This window comes from Cyprinodon tularosa, unplaced genomic scaffold, assembly GCF_016077235.1.
Source record: "Cyprinodon tularosa strain WSP-4 unplaced genomic scaffold, ASM1607723v1 ctg485, whole genome shotgun sequence".
NCBI classification, from domain to species: Eukaryota; Metazoa; Chordata; class Actinopteri; order Cyprinodontiformes; family Cyprinodontidae; genus Cyprinodon; species Cyprinodon tularosa.
Genome location: NW_024039213.1, coordinates 215,605 through 229,080, shown reverse-complemented (window position 1 = coordinate 229,080; position 13,476 = coordinate 215,605). Strand labels below are relative to the sequence as shown.

General features: G+C 35.3%; 1 protein-coding gene across 1 annotated transcript; it reads right to left on the bottom strand.

Moving 5' to 3' along the window:
- Positions 1 to 834: 834 nt before the first annotated feature.
- On the bottom strand, positions 835 to 12,863 carry LOC119794617 (interferon regulatory factor 5-like). Its single transcript, XM_038302245.1, has 7 exons — positions 12,627 to 12,863; positions 12,359 to 12,458; positions 4,877 to 5,056; positions 4,617 to 4,787; positions 4,469 to 4,521; positions 4,273 to 4,360; positions 835 to 1,440 (listed from the first exon to the last, which is right to left on the bottom strand). Exons 1-7 carry the CDS (start codon positions 12,714 to 12,716, stop codon positions 1,322 to 1,324), a joined length of 801 nt encoding a protein of 266 aa, XP_038158173.1. The 5' UTR covers positions 12,717 to 12,863; the 3' UTR covers positions 835 to 1,321.
- Positions 12,864 to 13,476: the final 613 nt, after the last annotated feature.

The window sequence follows — 13,476 nt, the reverse complement described above, 5'->3', positions numbered from 1 at the left end:
CGATGAAGGCAAGTCCTTTACCTAGCTGGCAATGCTGACTAAGGGGAGACAATTCTTCACGTTTAAGAGCTCATCAGGATGTGATGTGGCCAAAAGGATGTCCACTTTCATGCAGTCACAAGTTTAGATCTACTTTCATTGATCTGTAAGGTATTTAGTCAATTTTAGGTGCATTCAGAAATTTAATCAGAATAAAACATCCCAAAGTTTTTTTGTTTTTAAAATGTGTCTTGATTTGCTGAGCTGCAGGCTGAAAAAAAAAAAAAGAAATAGTAGAGAAATGATTACATGAATGTTTTCAAACATTACATGTTAATTTTAAACATGTAAGATTTGAAATGTTGAATAAAACGCTGCTTGAGAATCTAGAAGTCAGTGTAACCATAGCTCTGTCAGGTCATGTTTTGTTTGCCTACTATTCTGTTAAGTGTCGGTTACTAATGGAGCAGCTGAAAATTTAATCTTTGTTACCAAGCCTCAGCAGATGCACTTTTAAACTCATTAAAGATCATATTATTTGAAGCTTCAAATCAGATGGACAGTAGATGGTGGTCATTCATAATGCTGCTTCCTGTTTTGGAATTATCTCTTCTTAATTGCAGCACTTTGTTTTTTATAAAATATGGACTAAAATCTATTAAATGAATAACAAGAAGTTATACTAACACTCAATCTTTACCTATAATGCATATTAGTAAAACAAAGTCAGAAGTCAAAACTGGAACATTGACAAAACAATTTTATTTTGTAATTCTTTATCATTTACACTTCACAGTCCTAAGAAGGAACATCTGTTATGGAAATTAAAAGAAAAAAAACAACTTAAAACACAGTTACAAAAAAAAGACAAAGAATCATATTTGTTTGTACATTGTTTAATAAAATGTTGTTTAACTTTCTTCGTAGTCATAAAGAACAAATTATGAATTGCGTATAAAAACATAAACTTAAGCTTTGTGACAGCCTGAGAGTAGAGATCGATACCATATCTTTTGCTGGGATTAAATCTGATCTTATTTTTTTATCTGAAAGCTACGCTGCAAGCTTGGTGTCATTTTCATGGGTGTAAGTCACTGAACCACAGTGAACACATATGATGATAGCAGCAGCCGCAATGCTTGGCTTGGAACCAGATCCTGTTATTGCAGCGTTCCCAGAATTGAGACTGATTGACAGGGCTATAATATCGCCCCCAACTTTATTTCCTTGCTGTTGTTCAGTAGTCCGTGCAGCAGAAACAGGAAAACACAGAAGCATTTACGGGAAATCACTAACTCAACAAATAAGTGTTAAATAAAGATAGAAAAGAGGATCCAAACAGCTACAGCATTAGTGTTTGCTGCTGTGTGGACCAGTCTGAGAGTTCTTTGATGTAGTTTGGGCCAAACAGATCACCGTAGTTCTCCGTCTGAAGAGGATAAGGGTTCTCCTCACCAGCACCTGAGAAGTACACAACATTAAAATCAAAGTGAAAAGTTTGATAGTAAATGAACATTAATCTGACATCAAACTCATCAACATCAAACTAATTAATAATGACATATGGCTTGATGAATCTTCAGACAATGCACAATTAACCTAAACAAACACAGTCATAATAGGATTTACATATTTTAAATTCCAAAAAAGAATAGTTTAACACTTCCAACACAAACTGTACCAAATTTTAAACTCATTAACAAAGAATTTTATTCTTGTATTTCAAGACTGAAAAATGCAAAAGTATTGGTATAATTCCTTTAAACAATAATACTTTTAAAAAGGTAAGACAATATGTGTTCTGTTGAAGACTATTTTCTTTTAATTTTATTTTTAAGTAAGTACTTTACTAACAGCTTTAAATAACTGTTGTCTGTAAACTTTCTATGTAAGTCAGCTAGAATGAGCCTCCAATGCCAATGTCTATAATGACCAGAGAGGGTCTAGCATCACCTTATACAGTCTGCTAATGCTGTGGTCAGCGGGAGAAAGGCAGTAGACTGAAGCTTGAGACTTTAAAAGAGGCACCTCCTGACTGGGTGTAGCATTTCTGGATGAATTGCAAAATACACTATATTGCCAAAAGTATTTGCTCACCTGCCTTGACTCACATATGAGCTTAAGTGACATCCCGTTCCTAATCCATAGGGTTCAATATGACGTCGGTCCACCCTTTGCAGCTTGAACAGCTTCAACTCTTCTGGGAAGGCTGTCCACAAGTTTTAGGAGTGTGTTTATGGGAATTTTTGACCATTCTTCCAGAAGCGCATTTGTGAGGTCGCACACTGATGTTGGACGAGAAGGCCTGGCTCTCAGTCTCCGCTCTAATTCATCCCAAAGGTGTTCTATCGGGTTGAGGTCAGGACTCTGTGCAGGCCAGTCAAGTTCATCCACACCAGACTCTGTCATCCATGTCTTTATGGACCTTGCTTTGTGCACTGGTGCACAGTCATGTTGGAAGAGGAAGGGGCCAGCTCCAAACTGTTCCCACAAAGTTGGGAGCATGGAATTGTCCAAAATGTCTTGGTATGCTGAAGCATTCAGAGTTCCTTTCACTGGAACTAAGGGGCCAAGCCCAGCTCCTGAAAAACAACCCCACACCATAATCCCCCCTCCACCAAACTTTACACTTGGCACAATGCAGTCAGACAAGTACCGTTCTCCTGGCAACCGCCAAACCCAGACCCGTCCATCAGATTGCCAGATGGAGAAGCGCGATTCGTCACTCCAGAGAACGCGTCTCCACTGCTCTAGAGTCCAGTGGCGGCGTGCTTTACACCACCGCATCCGACGCTTTGCATTGCACTTGGTGATGTATGGCTTGGATGCAGCTGCTCGACCATGGAAACCCATTCCATGAAGCTCTCTGCGCACTGTTCTTGAGCTAATCTGAAGGCCACATGAAGTTTGGAGGTCTGTAGTGATTGACTCTGCAGAAAGTTGGCGACCTCTTCGCACTATGCGCGTCAGCATCCGCTGACCCCGCTCCGTCAGTTTACGTGGCCTACCACTTCGTGGCTGAGTTGCTGTCGTTCCCAAACACTTCCATTTTCTTATAATACAGCTGACAGTTGACTGTGGAATATTTAGGAGCGAGGAAATTTCTCGACTGGTTTTGTTGCACAGGTGGCATCCTATCACAGTTCCACGCTGGAATTCACTGAGCTCCTGAGAGCGACCCATTCTTTCACAAATGTTTGTAAAAACAGTCTGCATGCCTAGGTGCTTGAATTTATACACCTGTGGCCATGGAAGTGATTGGAACACCTGATTCCAATAATTTGGATGGGTGAGCAAATACTTTTGGCAATATAGTGTATTTACTATTTCTGCGCCATTTTGCTGGCCCGACAGCTAAGGACGAGAGAAAGCAGCCCTAAAACAAAAGGTTTAGACTTCCTCTGCAGTTTTTGATCATATCAAGGTTTTTTGTTAATCATGACTAGAATAAATTCTGTTAATTCGTAAAGATTTTTACTTCTTTTTGTACACTAACTGAGAAGCTTCCTTCCTCGGATTCGGACCGGGTAATTAAAATGATGATTGAACAGTTCCTATTACAAGCCCTGTAATTGGATTAGCACTATTATCTTGAGTAAAGTTGCTTCTGCCTTTGAAACATATTTTACTTTGAAACTGTTCGTGCTCCACTTACCAAACTGATTTTTTTTTAGTTCTCAACATTGTTAAATTAAAGCTGATTGATTGTGATCAATAGTTTAATTAAATAATTATCAACTAATTTAGTGGTCGATTAATCGTTAACTGGAGTATAGAGACTGTAAAATGTGTCTTTAGCTGACATACCAAGCCACCTTGAGGAGCAATGATACCAAAATTGTAAAGAAAAAAAAATTGTGTTCATTTTGCATTTAGGATAAAAATCTTTTTCGTCTGTCAATATCCTCTATCCAGATCTCTTCAAGTCGAAAAGCTTTATTTTCACAAAAATCTTCTTTAGGGACCTTTGTACTGTCCGATTATTAAATGATTAATCGAAAATTCAACAGATTAACTGATTTGCAAAATAATAGTTAGTTGCAGCCCTAGTTACAATTAATGTGTGTTAGTAAGTATGAGACTGACTATTCCTGTATGTTTGTTTTTTCTAAGAGTCTTTTATATTCAGTAAAAAGTATATAATGAAAAAAATATATAAGGTTCATTGGAAGACCTTAGTTAAAATATAAGGTCTTCGAATGCATGAACCTATGACACTTTGCATTATAACTATATTTAATTAACTTCTTATAATTAAGAACAGCCAAGGTAAGAAAAAAAAAAGTGTTATACATTGTTGTTGGTCCCACGGAGGATGCGTCCTCCATCCTCTTTGATCCCAAGTCTGGTTCCATTGCTCAGTGTTTAAATGGTCAGTTAGCTGCAACAGACAAAACACTACGATAAAGAGACACAAATTTGTTTTTGTTTTGTTTTTAGTCTATTTTCAGTCAGAAAAACTTGGATTCATTCTAAGACAATGGCTTACCTTATAGGCCGCTTCACTTGGTTCCTGTTCCTCAAGTTTGGACTCCCACAGACCTGCAAAACAACAATAACTCATAACCACTGAACTGAAAGGACCATTAATAATAACATCCAGAGATAAAATGAGTTCACATAATGAAACATCTTACCATGTGCTTCATGGCTGTTGAAGCAATGTTGTGCGCTTGTCTCCAGCTTATGCGGTGGTTCTGACACAGGTAGTGCTGTTGTAGGCTGCCAGGTTTGCTGTGAGGTATATGTGTTGTCGATTCTGTGGTCTCCTAAGCCTCTCTGTATCTCTTGGGGTCTGCTGAACAGTCCTGATGAAGCAAAGAAGAGCTCAGGATTGGATTGGATGTTGAAAATAATTTGTCCAGATGAAAATAGGGAAGCCGATTAAATAGTTTACCTCTTCTTCTTCTGCGTGTTTGAGAGCTGGGCAGCATTCTGTAGACTCTGTAGGCATTACTGCCTCTCTTCCTGCTGTGCTCCCGCAGCTCACAGATGTCAGGCAGGGAATTCAAGGCACATCGGAAGTTTGCTTTCCACGTCTTAGGATCAGGCTTGTCTCTGCCTGGACGGTACCTTCCTAAAAAATTAAAGAGGGAGATTTTAGCTTGTGACCACAACTACGATTCTGCAAAAAGACAGATTTATTATTCTCAAAATCAATTTACCAAATATAATAAAGAAAAAAAAATAAGAAATTAGTTTAGTCTTCATTTTGCTTCAGGTATTGAAATGTTACATCTAGTACTAACCATCATCTGGTTAAACAACATTACTGTTTGTCAGTTAATTTTGAAAGTATGTGTTTTTCATTATAAGGAAGCATTACACCTAACAGCAACAGGCTCATGGCACAACACCTTTCTGTAAGTATTCTGTCTTGGCTAGAGAACAATCCGTTGAAGGAGTCATTGTGGCTATGAGTCATTATATTAGGAGAAACAGAAATTGTTCACATACTGTTAAACCCAGAAATTTTAATGAACTTCCTCTGTATAATCAAGGTATCTTTATTATTAAACGGTAAACAGCCTGCACTTATATAGCGCTTTTTCAAGTCAGGAGACGAAAGCGCTTTACAATACTTTCAGTCATTCATCCATCCACACACATGGATGGTCAAAGGTCACCCTGTCGCTCACTGACATAAGCGAGGCTGCCGTACACAGGCGGCCCGGTGTACGGTAACCCTAGTTACGTTAAGTGTCTTGCTCAAGGACACAACTCTGAAAGCCAGAGCTTGAACCTCGTGTTGCTGCAGGGTAAAAATCCGTTGCAACTTATTTATCTTGATCTGCAAGATTAATACTAATATTCTTGTAATAACATGCTTATTTGTCCTCATTAATGGAGGCAATAGAAAGGGAAACAGACGCCAACCTTTTTTCATTGTTGATGAAGGATTGTTTTATTTTAATTCCAGTACAGATATTTTGGGTCATAATAGAGAAGGGTAAATATGTTAAAATATATATAAGAATAAGAAAATATTTTCCTTTTATTGGTAGCCTTAATTTTCTATTATTTCCAATATCTTATCAGAAACACATTTTTGCCACGTGTGTGGAAAAACAACTGGCAATTAAAGCACTATTTGATTTGATACATATTTGTTTAGAAATTAATTTTCCTTTATGAAAATAGTTAATGTCATTTAGTAGACATTAAGCTGAACAGATACAAATATATATATATGCAATGTTGAAAGTAAGCAGGAACCTGATACTTTGTGCTACCAACTTTACCACAAAGTGAAACTAGTCTGTAACATTTAAATCTCATAGCTATTGGTTTGCTCTTTCCAAGTTTGCTTCATAAAATACGTGTCTGATTCGGGCTAAACTCTGATAAACCCTGTCAGCTGTGCTTACCAACAAATTCGCCTGCGCCCTTTGCTAGAATGTCTTTGAAAAACACCATCAGCCAAGTGGAAAAATTTTTTTTGCCAATCTTTTTGTATTTCATTTCTTTCAGCTCACGAGATGTGATGCAAAACATTTTTTAATTTCGACCAGAGAAATCCCTGTATTATATCCAGGATAAATATTCCTTATTCTTTTTTTTTAAATAAAGTTCCACACCAAAAGGTATACAGTCCTTTAAATATTTATCTATCATAGTCCCTCTGTTGCTATCTGTTCATATAACATGCGAATGTGTCCTGGAATTATCTTAATTTATTTTTCTCTGCTTCCTTCAAATGTTTTAACACTTAAATTTCTTTATTTATTTTTAGATTAAATTCCAGATTAGAGGAGACTTGTCTGAATTGGAGGTATGATTTTCATGGCATCTTTATTTATTTTTTTTTTTTTATATCAAGCCCATAGCCTATAAGGTGATTCAAAAAAGTAAATGTCATGGGGGAAAATGTCAATCACAGTCTCATTAAGGTTCTGTTCTCTATTCTTGTTTGATTTAAATTACTTCCACTTAAACAGATTATAAAGATTATACAACAGATTATCCAATAATGTCTGTTATTATATCTAACCTGTTGATATCCACATTCGCATTGCAAAGACTTATAAGCTTTAACTGACAACTGGATAGGGATACCTGTCTCTACCTGCTCTGGATAATACGTGTCATTTAAAAGGTCAACATCTCAGTATTAGCTCCTGTTTGCGTTTTGGCCTCAGATATCTGGTTGTTGTTCTTTGACAGCTTAATGTCAATCAGCATTCAGGGTGGTTAGTAGTATTAAAATGGCTTTTATCATTCTGGAAATTCCTCTGAACTGATACCTGGTATGGAATGCTGAGCTAAAAATTAGTCATGAATTTGTTTTGACTCGGCTAGTTTTAATTACATTTATTTGGGTAATGGTGGTCATGATGTAGGGCTTTGTCCTGTAGCCAGTGGGTTGCCTGTTTGAATCCCTGCTCTCTTTATCTCTGTGTTTGTGTCCTTGGATACTTCTCCTGGCTTGCTTGCTGTTGTTGATCACAAGGTTTTGGTTTTAATGTCAGTGTGTCCAAAGGCAGCTGTGGCTACAATGTAGTTTGCCTGCATCCGTGTGTGTAAATGAATGGGTGAATGACTGAAAGTTGCCTGAGGCACTTAGGCGCCCTTGAACTGAGCAGAAGAAGCAGAAGGTTTATATGCAAGTTATACGAAGCGCAACACGGTGGATCAAAAGGTACTGCAGTGACTCATGAGCATTTAAACCTCTAAGTGTTATAAAAGTACAGGCTATTTATCAAATCATTTTTAAGTCCACTTCAGATTGTGTAATTTAAAAAATACTATTATCCTATTTGGTACAAATGAAAAATCCAAATATTAAAATGCTTTGGATTAATCACACTGTTAACCAGCTTATTTTATTTTTAGGCAAAAAGGCTGATCACAGTATTGACGGTTAGAATTATGAGGAGGGATCTCTTCAGTCAGCAACAGTGAGGTTTGGACTGTCTTTATGCTAATTCTTGCATGATCACAAGTAATTATTTTCTTAAAAAACAGCTCAAGATATTTTAAAAAGTCCTGAAATGAATTTCTTTAATCAAAACATGAGTTTTAATTTTATGAATCCATTATTTTCAACTGTTTTATTTTCTTGTGCTTTTTGTTTTTCACTGGTGAAGCAATTTCAGAAATTCTATCTTTCCAAAGTGCTCCAAAGTTTAATCACTTATTTTCTCCCTTGCTGGCTTCAAATTATCTAATTTCATTAAATTGATCTTAATGTATAAGCTTCCTGATAAAGTTAGAGGTAAAACATTGTGACTCCTTTGATGGACTCTTAATTTCATGTGTCCAAGCATATGTTTATTAGAACGTCCTAATAAATGAATGCTTCTCACATAAGCAAATTAATGCATACATGTATCTAAAGTAAATCCTTATGCGGGAATTGTATTTGCAACTAACATGAATTTATGTGGCAAAAGTAGAATCTTTGTATATAAGTGGATTATGATAGAGTTTGGTGAGTGGTTTAAACCCATTTGTCCCATATTGATTGTGCTCGGAAGATTAAAGTTAAAAAGCTTTTAGAGACTGTTGTAGTTGCTGTTGATGTTTTATATTCACAGATGTAAATCTTCAGCAAATGTTAAAGGAAACCTTGAAATGCAAATAATATAAAAAGCAAGAAGCAAGAAGAACAGCATCAACAGATGCAGCAGAAACCTTCCAATAGGTCGCCAGTAAAAAAAAAAGCTTTAAGGAAATGTAAGCTTTAATAATGCCTATCTATATATGAACAATAGAATAGAATAGAATAGAAAATATCTTTATTGCAGGAAATTGTGGTGTTACAGCCGCAAAAAGGTAATAGAAAAAAAAAGCTCACACAAATGTGGACCTTAGAGAGTGTATAAGAATAACATAAAAGTGAAGAGTTCAAAAATAAACAAATAAAACACTGTACTGTTAAGTGTTTTAACATTATAAGACTGTGAACCTGGAGAATAAATAAAAAATATACAGCTATGGACATTTTTTTAGTATGGATATTTGAAAATAGCAGCAACATTACAGATGTGCACAATTACAGTAGTATGTTTTTTTAACTGGCTAAAATTCTGACTAAATTTCCAGTAAATAAATTTCCAGTCTAGGAAGAGGTCAAACTTTTTTTTTTAGAAAATAAAGATATCAAGTTTAGTAGTGCTGTTGTAGGCTGCCAGGTTTGCTGTGAGGTAGCATGTTAGAAAATAACCTGGACTTGATAGAAAAAACAAATTATAATAAATAAACAACTAATAGCATAAATGATGATATTATTTAAATGTCCTTTAGGTACATTTATCCCAGTGATTCAAATCGCTAAGTAAAACAATATATTGATTAATTACACAAAGACTTTTTCATTAAGTCTATCATTGTACAATCTTCAGATCCTAGCCAATTAAAGCACAGCATTTAAAGTTAGAGTAATACCTTAACACAAGAAAAATCAGTTTGAATAGAGAATGTGGGGTTATATTAAGGTATCTTTAATACCTGCATAAAGATTGTAGTTTTTTCCAAAGATTATATAAATCCAACAAACGTGCATCATTGCAACTCATTTTCCCATCTACTCTTAATGACAGAATTTTTCATATTAAATGCATTAATGCTGCAATAACACTTTAGCACAGCATGCTTTGCTCATAAAACATTAGATATCATCAGCTGGCGGACCATTCATCTTGTAAAGTGAGTACATAGGATGAGTTGAGTCCTTTCTTAAATTTAACACCACTGTATGGTTTGACTCAGAGTCTATCCTAGGACATTAATTACAAGGTTAAGGAACAAAATCACCCTCATCATCACTATCAGGTAATTATTAGAGATGGTTTTGCTCTTAATGCCGCTTGCAAACGCAAACACTTCTGTAGATTATTAGATGTATCCTATGAAAACCATTAGAGATGCACTTTGACAGCGATAAGATCACCTTTCACCCTCACTGCGAGGGAACTGCAGTATTCCCATGATGTCATGTGATGCAGATTTTAAAAAAAGAGAGTTTCCCAAGAGAGAAGAAAAGAAAATGTACTTTGGTTTACACGTCGGTGCATGTGCATATTTGAGCTTAAAAACAGTGTTAACAGTGAAATATATTCCATAGAACAGAAAGTAAAAGATATCTGACCATTTTTCTGTGCAAGTGATGATTGCTGCAAAATATGCAAGTATAATATTGAACTACTCTGATTTTTTTCCCCAATAAATAAGCAAACATGTTTTTTTTCTGTGTATAATCATGTTAGAAATTATCTCTAAGTGCCGTCTCTGATGCATTGTATTGAGATCCCAAAAATGTCTTTGAAGTTCCTAGCTGCCATTAAAGATAACCTTCTCTAACTATTGTGTAGTTTGTTTATTTGATGTGTTCTGCCAACTCTGATCATTTAGCTGGAAAGGGGATTTATGAATGGAATGTGGTTCATCAAGAAAAACTGAGCAATGCTGCAGCTCTTAGGTGGAAATATCAAAGACCGGAAAAAAAAAAAAAAACGGTCAACAAGCATAGATAATCCCCAACCAAAACAAAACTTTATTGCACTACTAAGATCTTTGTGATGACTTGTTTGTGTTGGTTTGGTTGTTTTTCTGCTTCTTTTAAATAAAGTGATCCCTTCTTTTCAATATTTTGTGGAACATTTTAAATCTGTTTATGCCAATCGTCTGTGGATATAAAAGGAAATAAAAACATCAGCATTGATAGATAAAACCATGAAACTTTTCATTTTGATCTCAACCATTCTTCATAAGTTGGCCTTTGGAGGTCAACATTTTTATATAACATTGATTTGTTTTATTTTTGTTCTCAAGTTAGAGTAGCTCTTCCTGAACATATTTTTACTTAAGATAAGGCTATAAGTAGCCATCCAAAACATTTCTCAACTTAGAGTAAAAAAAATTATTTTATAAAAAGATAACTTAGTTGCTGACACACTTATCTTTGTCACTATATGAAAAAATTACATTTTGGAGTTTTAAAAAATTGAAACAACAAAAAACCTAAATAAAAAAAATAACACGAAAAGTGCAAACTCAAATGGAAAGAAAATCTTAAAAAAAAAATTTTCTTACATAAAACTTATGAAACCATTATTTACCCATCATCATTACAGTATCTCTTCGGGTACTCCGACTTTCTCCCACAGTCCAAAAACATGACTGTTAGGTCCATTGGCTTCTCTCAATTCTCCATAGATGTAAGTGAATGGTTTTTTTGTCCTGTTTGTCTCTATGTTGCCCTGTGATAACCTGGCCTCCTTTCCAGGGTGTACCCCACCTCTCGCCCGTAGACAGCTGGAGATAGGCACCAGCACCCCTCGCATGGATAGATCATTATAGAATGTAATGCATATATTTTAGGACAGGATTAACTACCTACAGATATTCATATAACTGTATATTACCTAAACCCTTTAAATTTCACAAAAAGCTTTGCAGATAGAATTAATATAAAAAGCAAAGCTTATGTGCAAAAAAACCCAAATAAAATTATATCAGTAAAACTTTGGGCTAGCTGACTGTCTGTGTGAGGTTCAAAAGTGTTTTCTTTATTTACTGGATTGACTAACATACATCAGCCCCGGATTTTACTCAAGTAAGAGGAGCGATTCTTCATTTTGATACTACTTAAATCAAAATAATAAATAAAAAAATGTCATTTTGTCAAAAGGTTACTGATGTAAATGACTAATGTAACCAGTTACTAACATGGTCAGTGTAAAAACCATGAATTTGATTGTTGGTTAGTTAGTCACTTAGTGATCCTGTAAGTGACCAATTTATACATATATTAGTATTTATATATTTATATATATATATATATATATATATATATATATATATATATATATATATATATATATATATATATATATATATATATATATATATATATATATATATATATATAATTCTTTATATTATATACTTATAATTTATATTTATTTCATATATGTATATATATAAATAATAAAAAAAATATATATATAAATAATTTTTAATATATACAGTATAAATTATATATATGTATAAAACATATTTTTTTTCTAACTGTTCTCCTTTGTTTAGTTTTCTCCTTGGTCTTGTTGGATCACGCTCTTGCACGGCTTGAAACAAGTACCGTAACATCCATAGCATCTGTTTCTAAACAGATCAGGCAGTTGAAACATGGTCCCTTTTTAATTGCAAACACTTTTTAATTGAATCTCAAAAGTTCCATTATAGATCTGAGCAATACTTTAGCATCATTAATTGTTCTTGTGTGTAAAACCATAGCTGATGAAGCTTCAACAACAACAGTCAAGTCTGTTACTGGATGCTGTGCTGAATATAATCAGTACCATAGGAGGCTGATGGAGTATCTACAGTTCATTTGAATTAAGTCCCAACAGATTTTATGTGTGTTTGTAGACTTTACCTGTGTGCATTGCCCAACTCCTAAAGAGCGTGGCATCCCGGTCAATGCTCCAACCATGACGAGCAGCATGCTTCCAAGGAATCTGGAAGATCCGAGCTGACTGTCGGACAAGATCAAATATTTTAGATTTCATATGCGTTACTAAACTTTTCTCTATTTAGTCTGTCAGTTTTATATCATCCACAAGAAACAACATGAACTTAGCTGTGTATGTACATGTCTCTGTGGATGTAAAAAGGGAGGAGCAGTGTGAGATGAAGGGGTCTACCTGATCCAGCCAGCTGACACCTGGATACTTCCCCGACTGAATCTGCTCCTCCAGCCATGGCCTCAGCCTCTGTCTTGCTGGTTGCTGCATAATGCAGGTCTGAGCTTCAGGTGTGCAGAAAGCTTGTGTGGATGAAAATGTCACCAGCTACATGAGAGCTCAAATAATAAAAGAAAGAAAAAAAAATCATAATCTGTGATCAAATCAGGTTCCACTGGAATAACCAGCCTACTCTGCCAGATCCTTCCAATCACAGAGCACACAGTTCATCAGGATCCTGCTCCTCCTCCAGTTAGCTTCTTCTCCCAAACATAAACTCCTCCTCTTATAGGAAACATCTTTGGCTTTCTTTTAAGTAAGGTGGATGAAGTGTTTGGAGGAGTTAGAAGCAGTGTTGAGGTTCTTAAATGTGTTAGAATATGTTGGATCTTTAATGCTACACATAAAATTGCAACAGTAAAGCCTATTTCTAGAATTAGTTTGATAAGATTTTTCCAACACGCAGGTGTGAAGGTGTGTGACAGGAAAGAGTGACAACATATGCACAAAAAGAACACCAGATGGAAGTTGAGCAAAAGTGATTCGGTACAAATGGTGCACATAAAGCTGTCTCATGCTGCAACATTGGTTTACAGAAAACATCACAAGCCCAGTTGAGATAAAGGAATTTATACAAACTTGAAAAAATAATCAAGGATAAAATAAATAGGCGAAGCAAGGCATGTCTACGTGTAAAACAAAAGTCAGTGCAGAGAATAAAAAACTGCTTTATATGAATTAAACAATAAAGTAGAAGAAAACAGCTAAGAGGGGCACATACTGTAGATAATGAAAAGGAGGAGCCCCAGAA

Coding starts and splice junctions, on each gene's coding strand:
- LOC119794617 (XM_038302245.1), bottom strand. CDS start 12,716: ATGCAGCAACCAGCAAGACAGAGGCTGAGGCCATGGCTGGAGGAGCAG. Junction 4,522..4,616: donor CAACAGCCATGAAGCACATG/GTAAGATGTTTC, acceptor GTTGTTTTGCAG/GTCTGTGGGAGTCCAAACTT. Junction 1,441..4,272: donor TCCGTGGGACCAACAACAAT/GTATAACACTTT, acceptor TGTACTTCTCAG/GTGCTGGTGAGGAGAACCCT.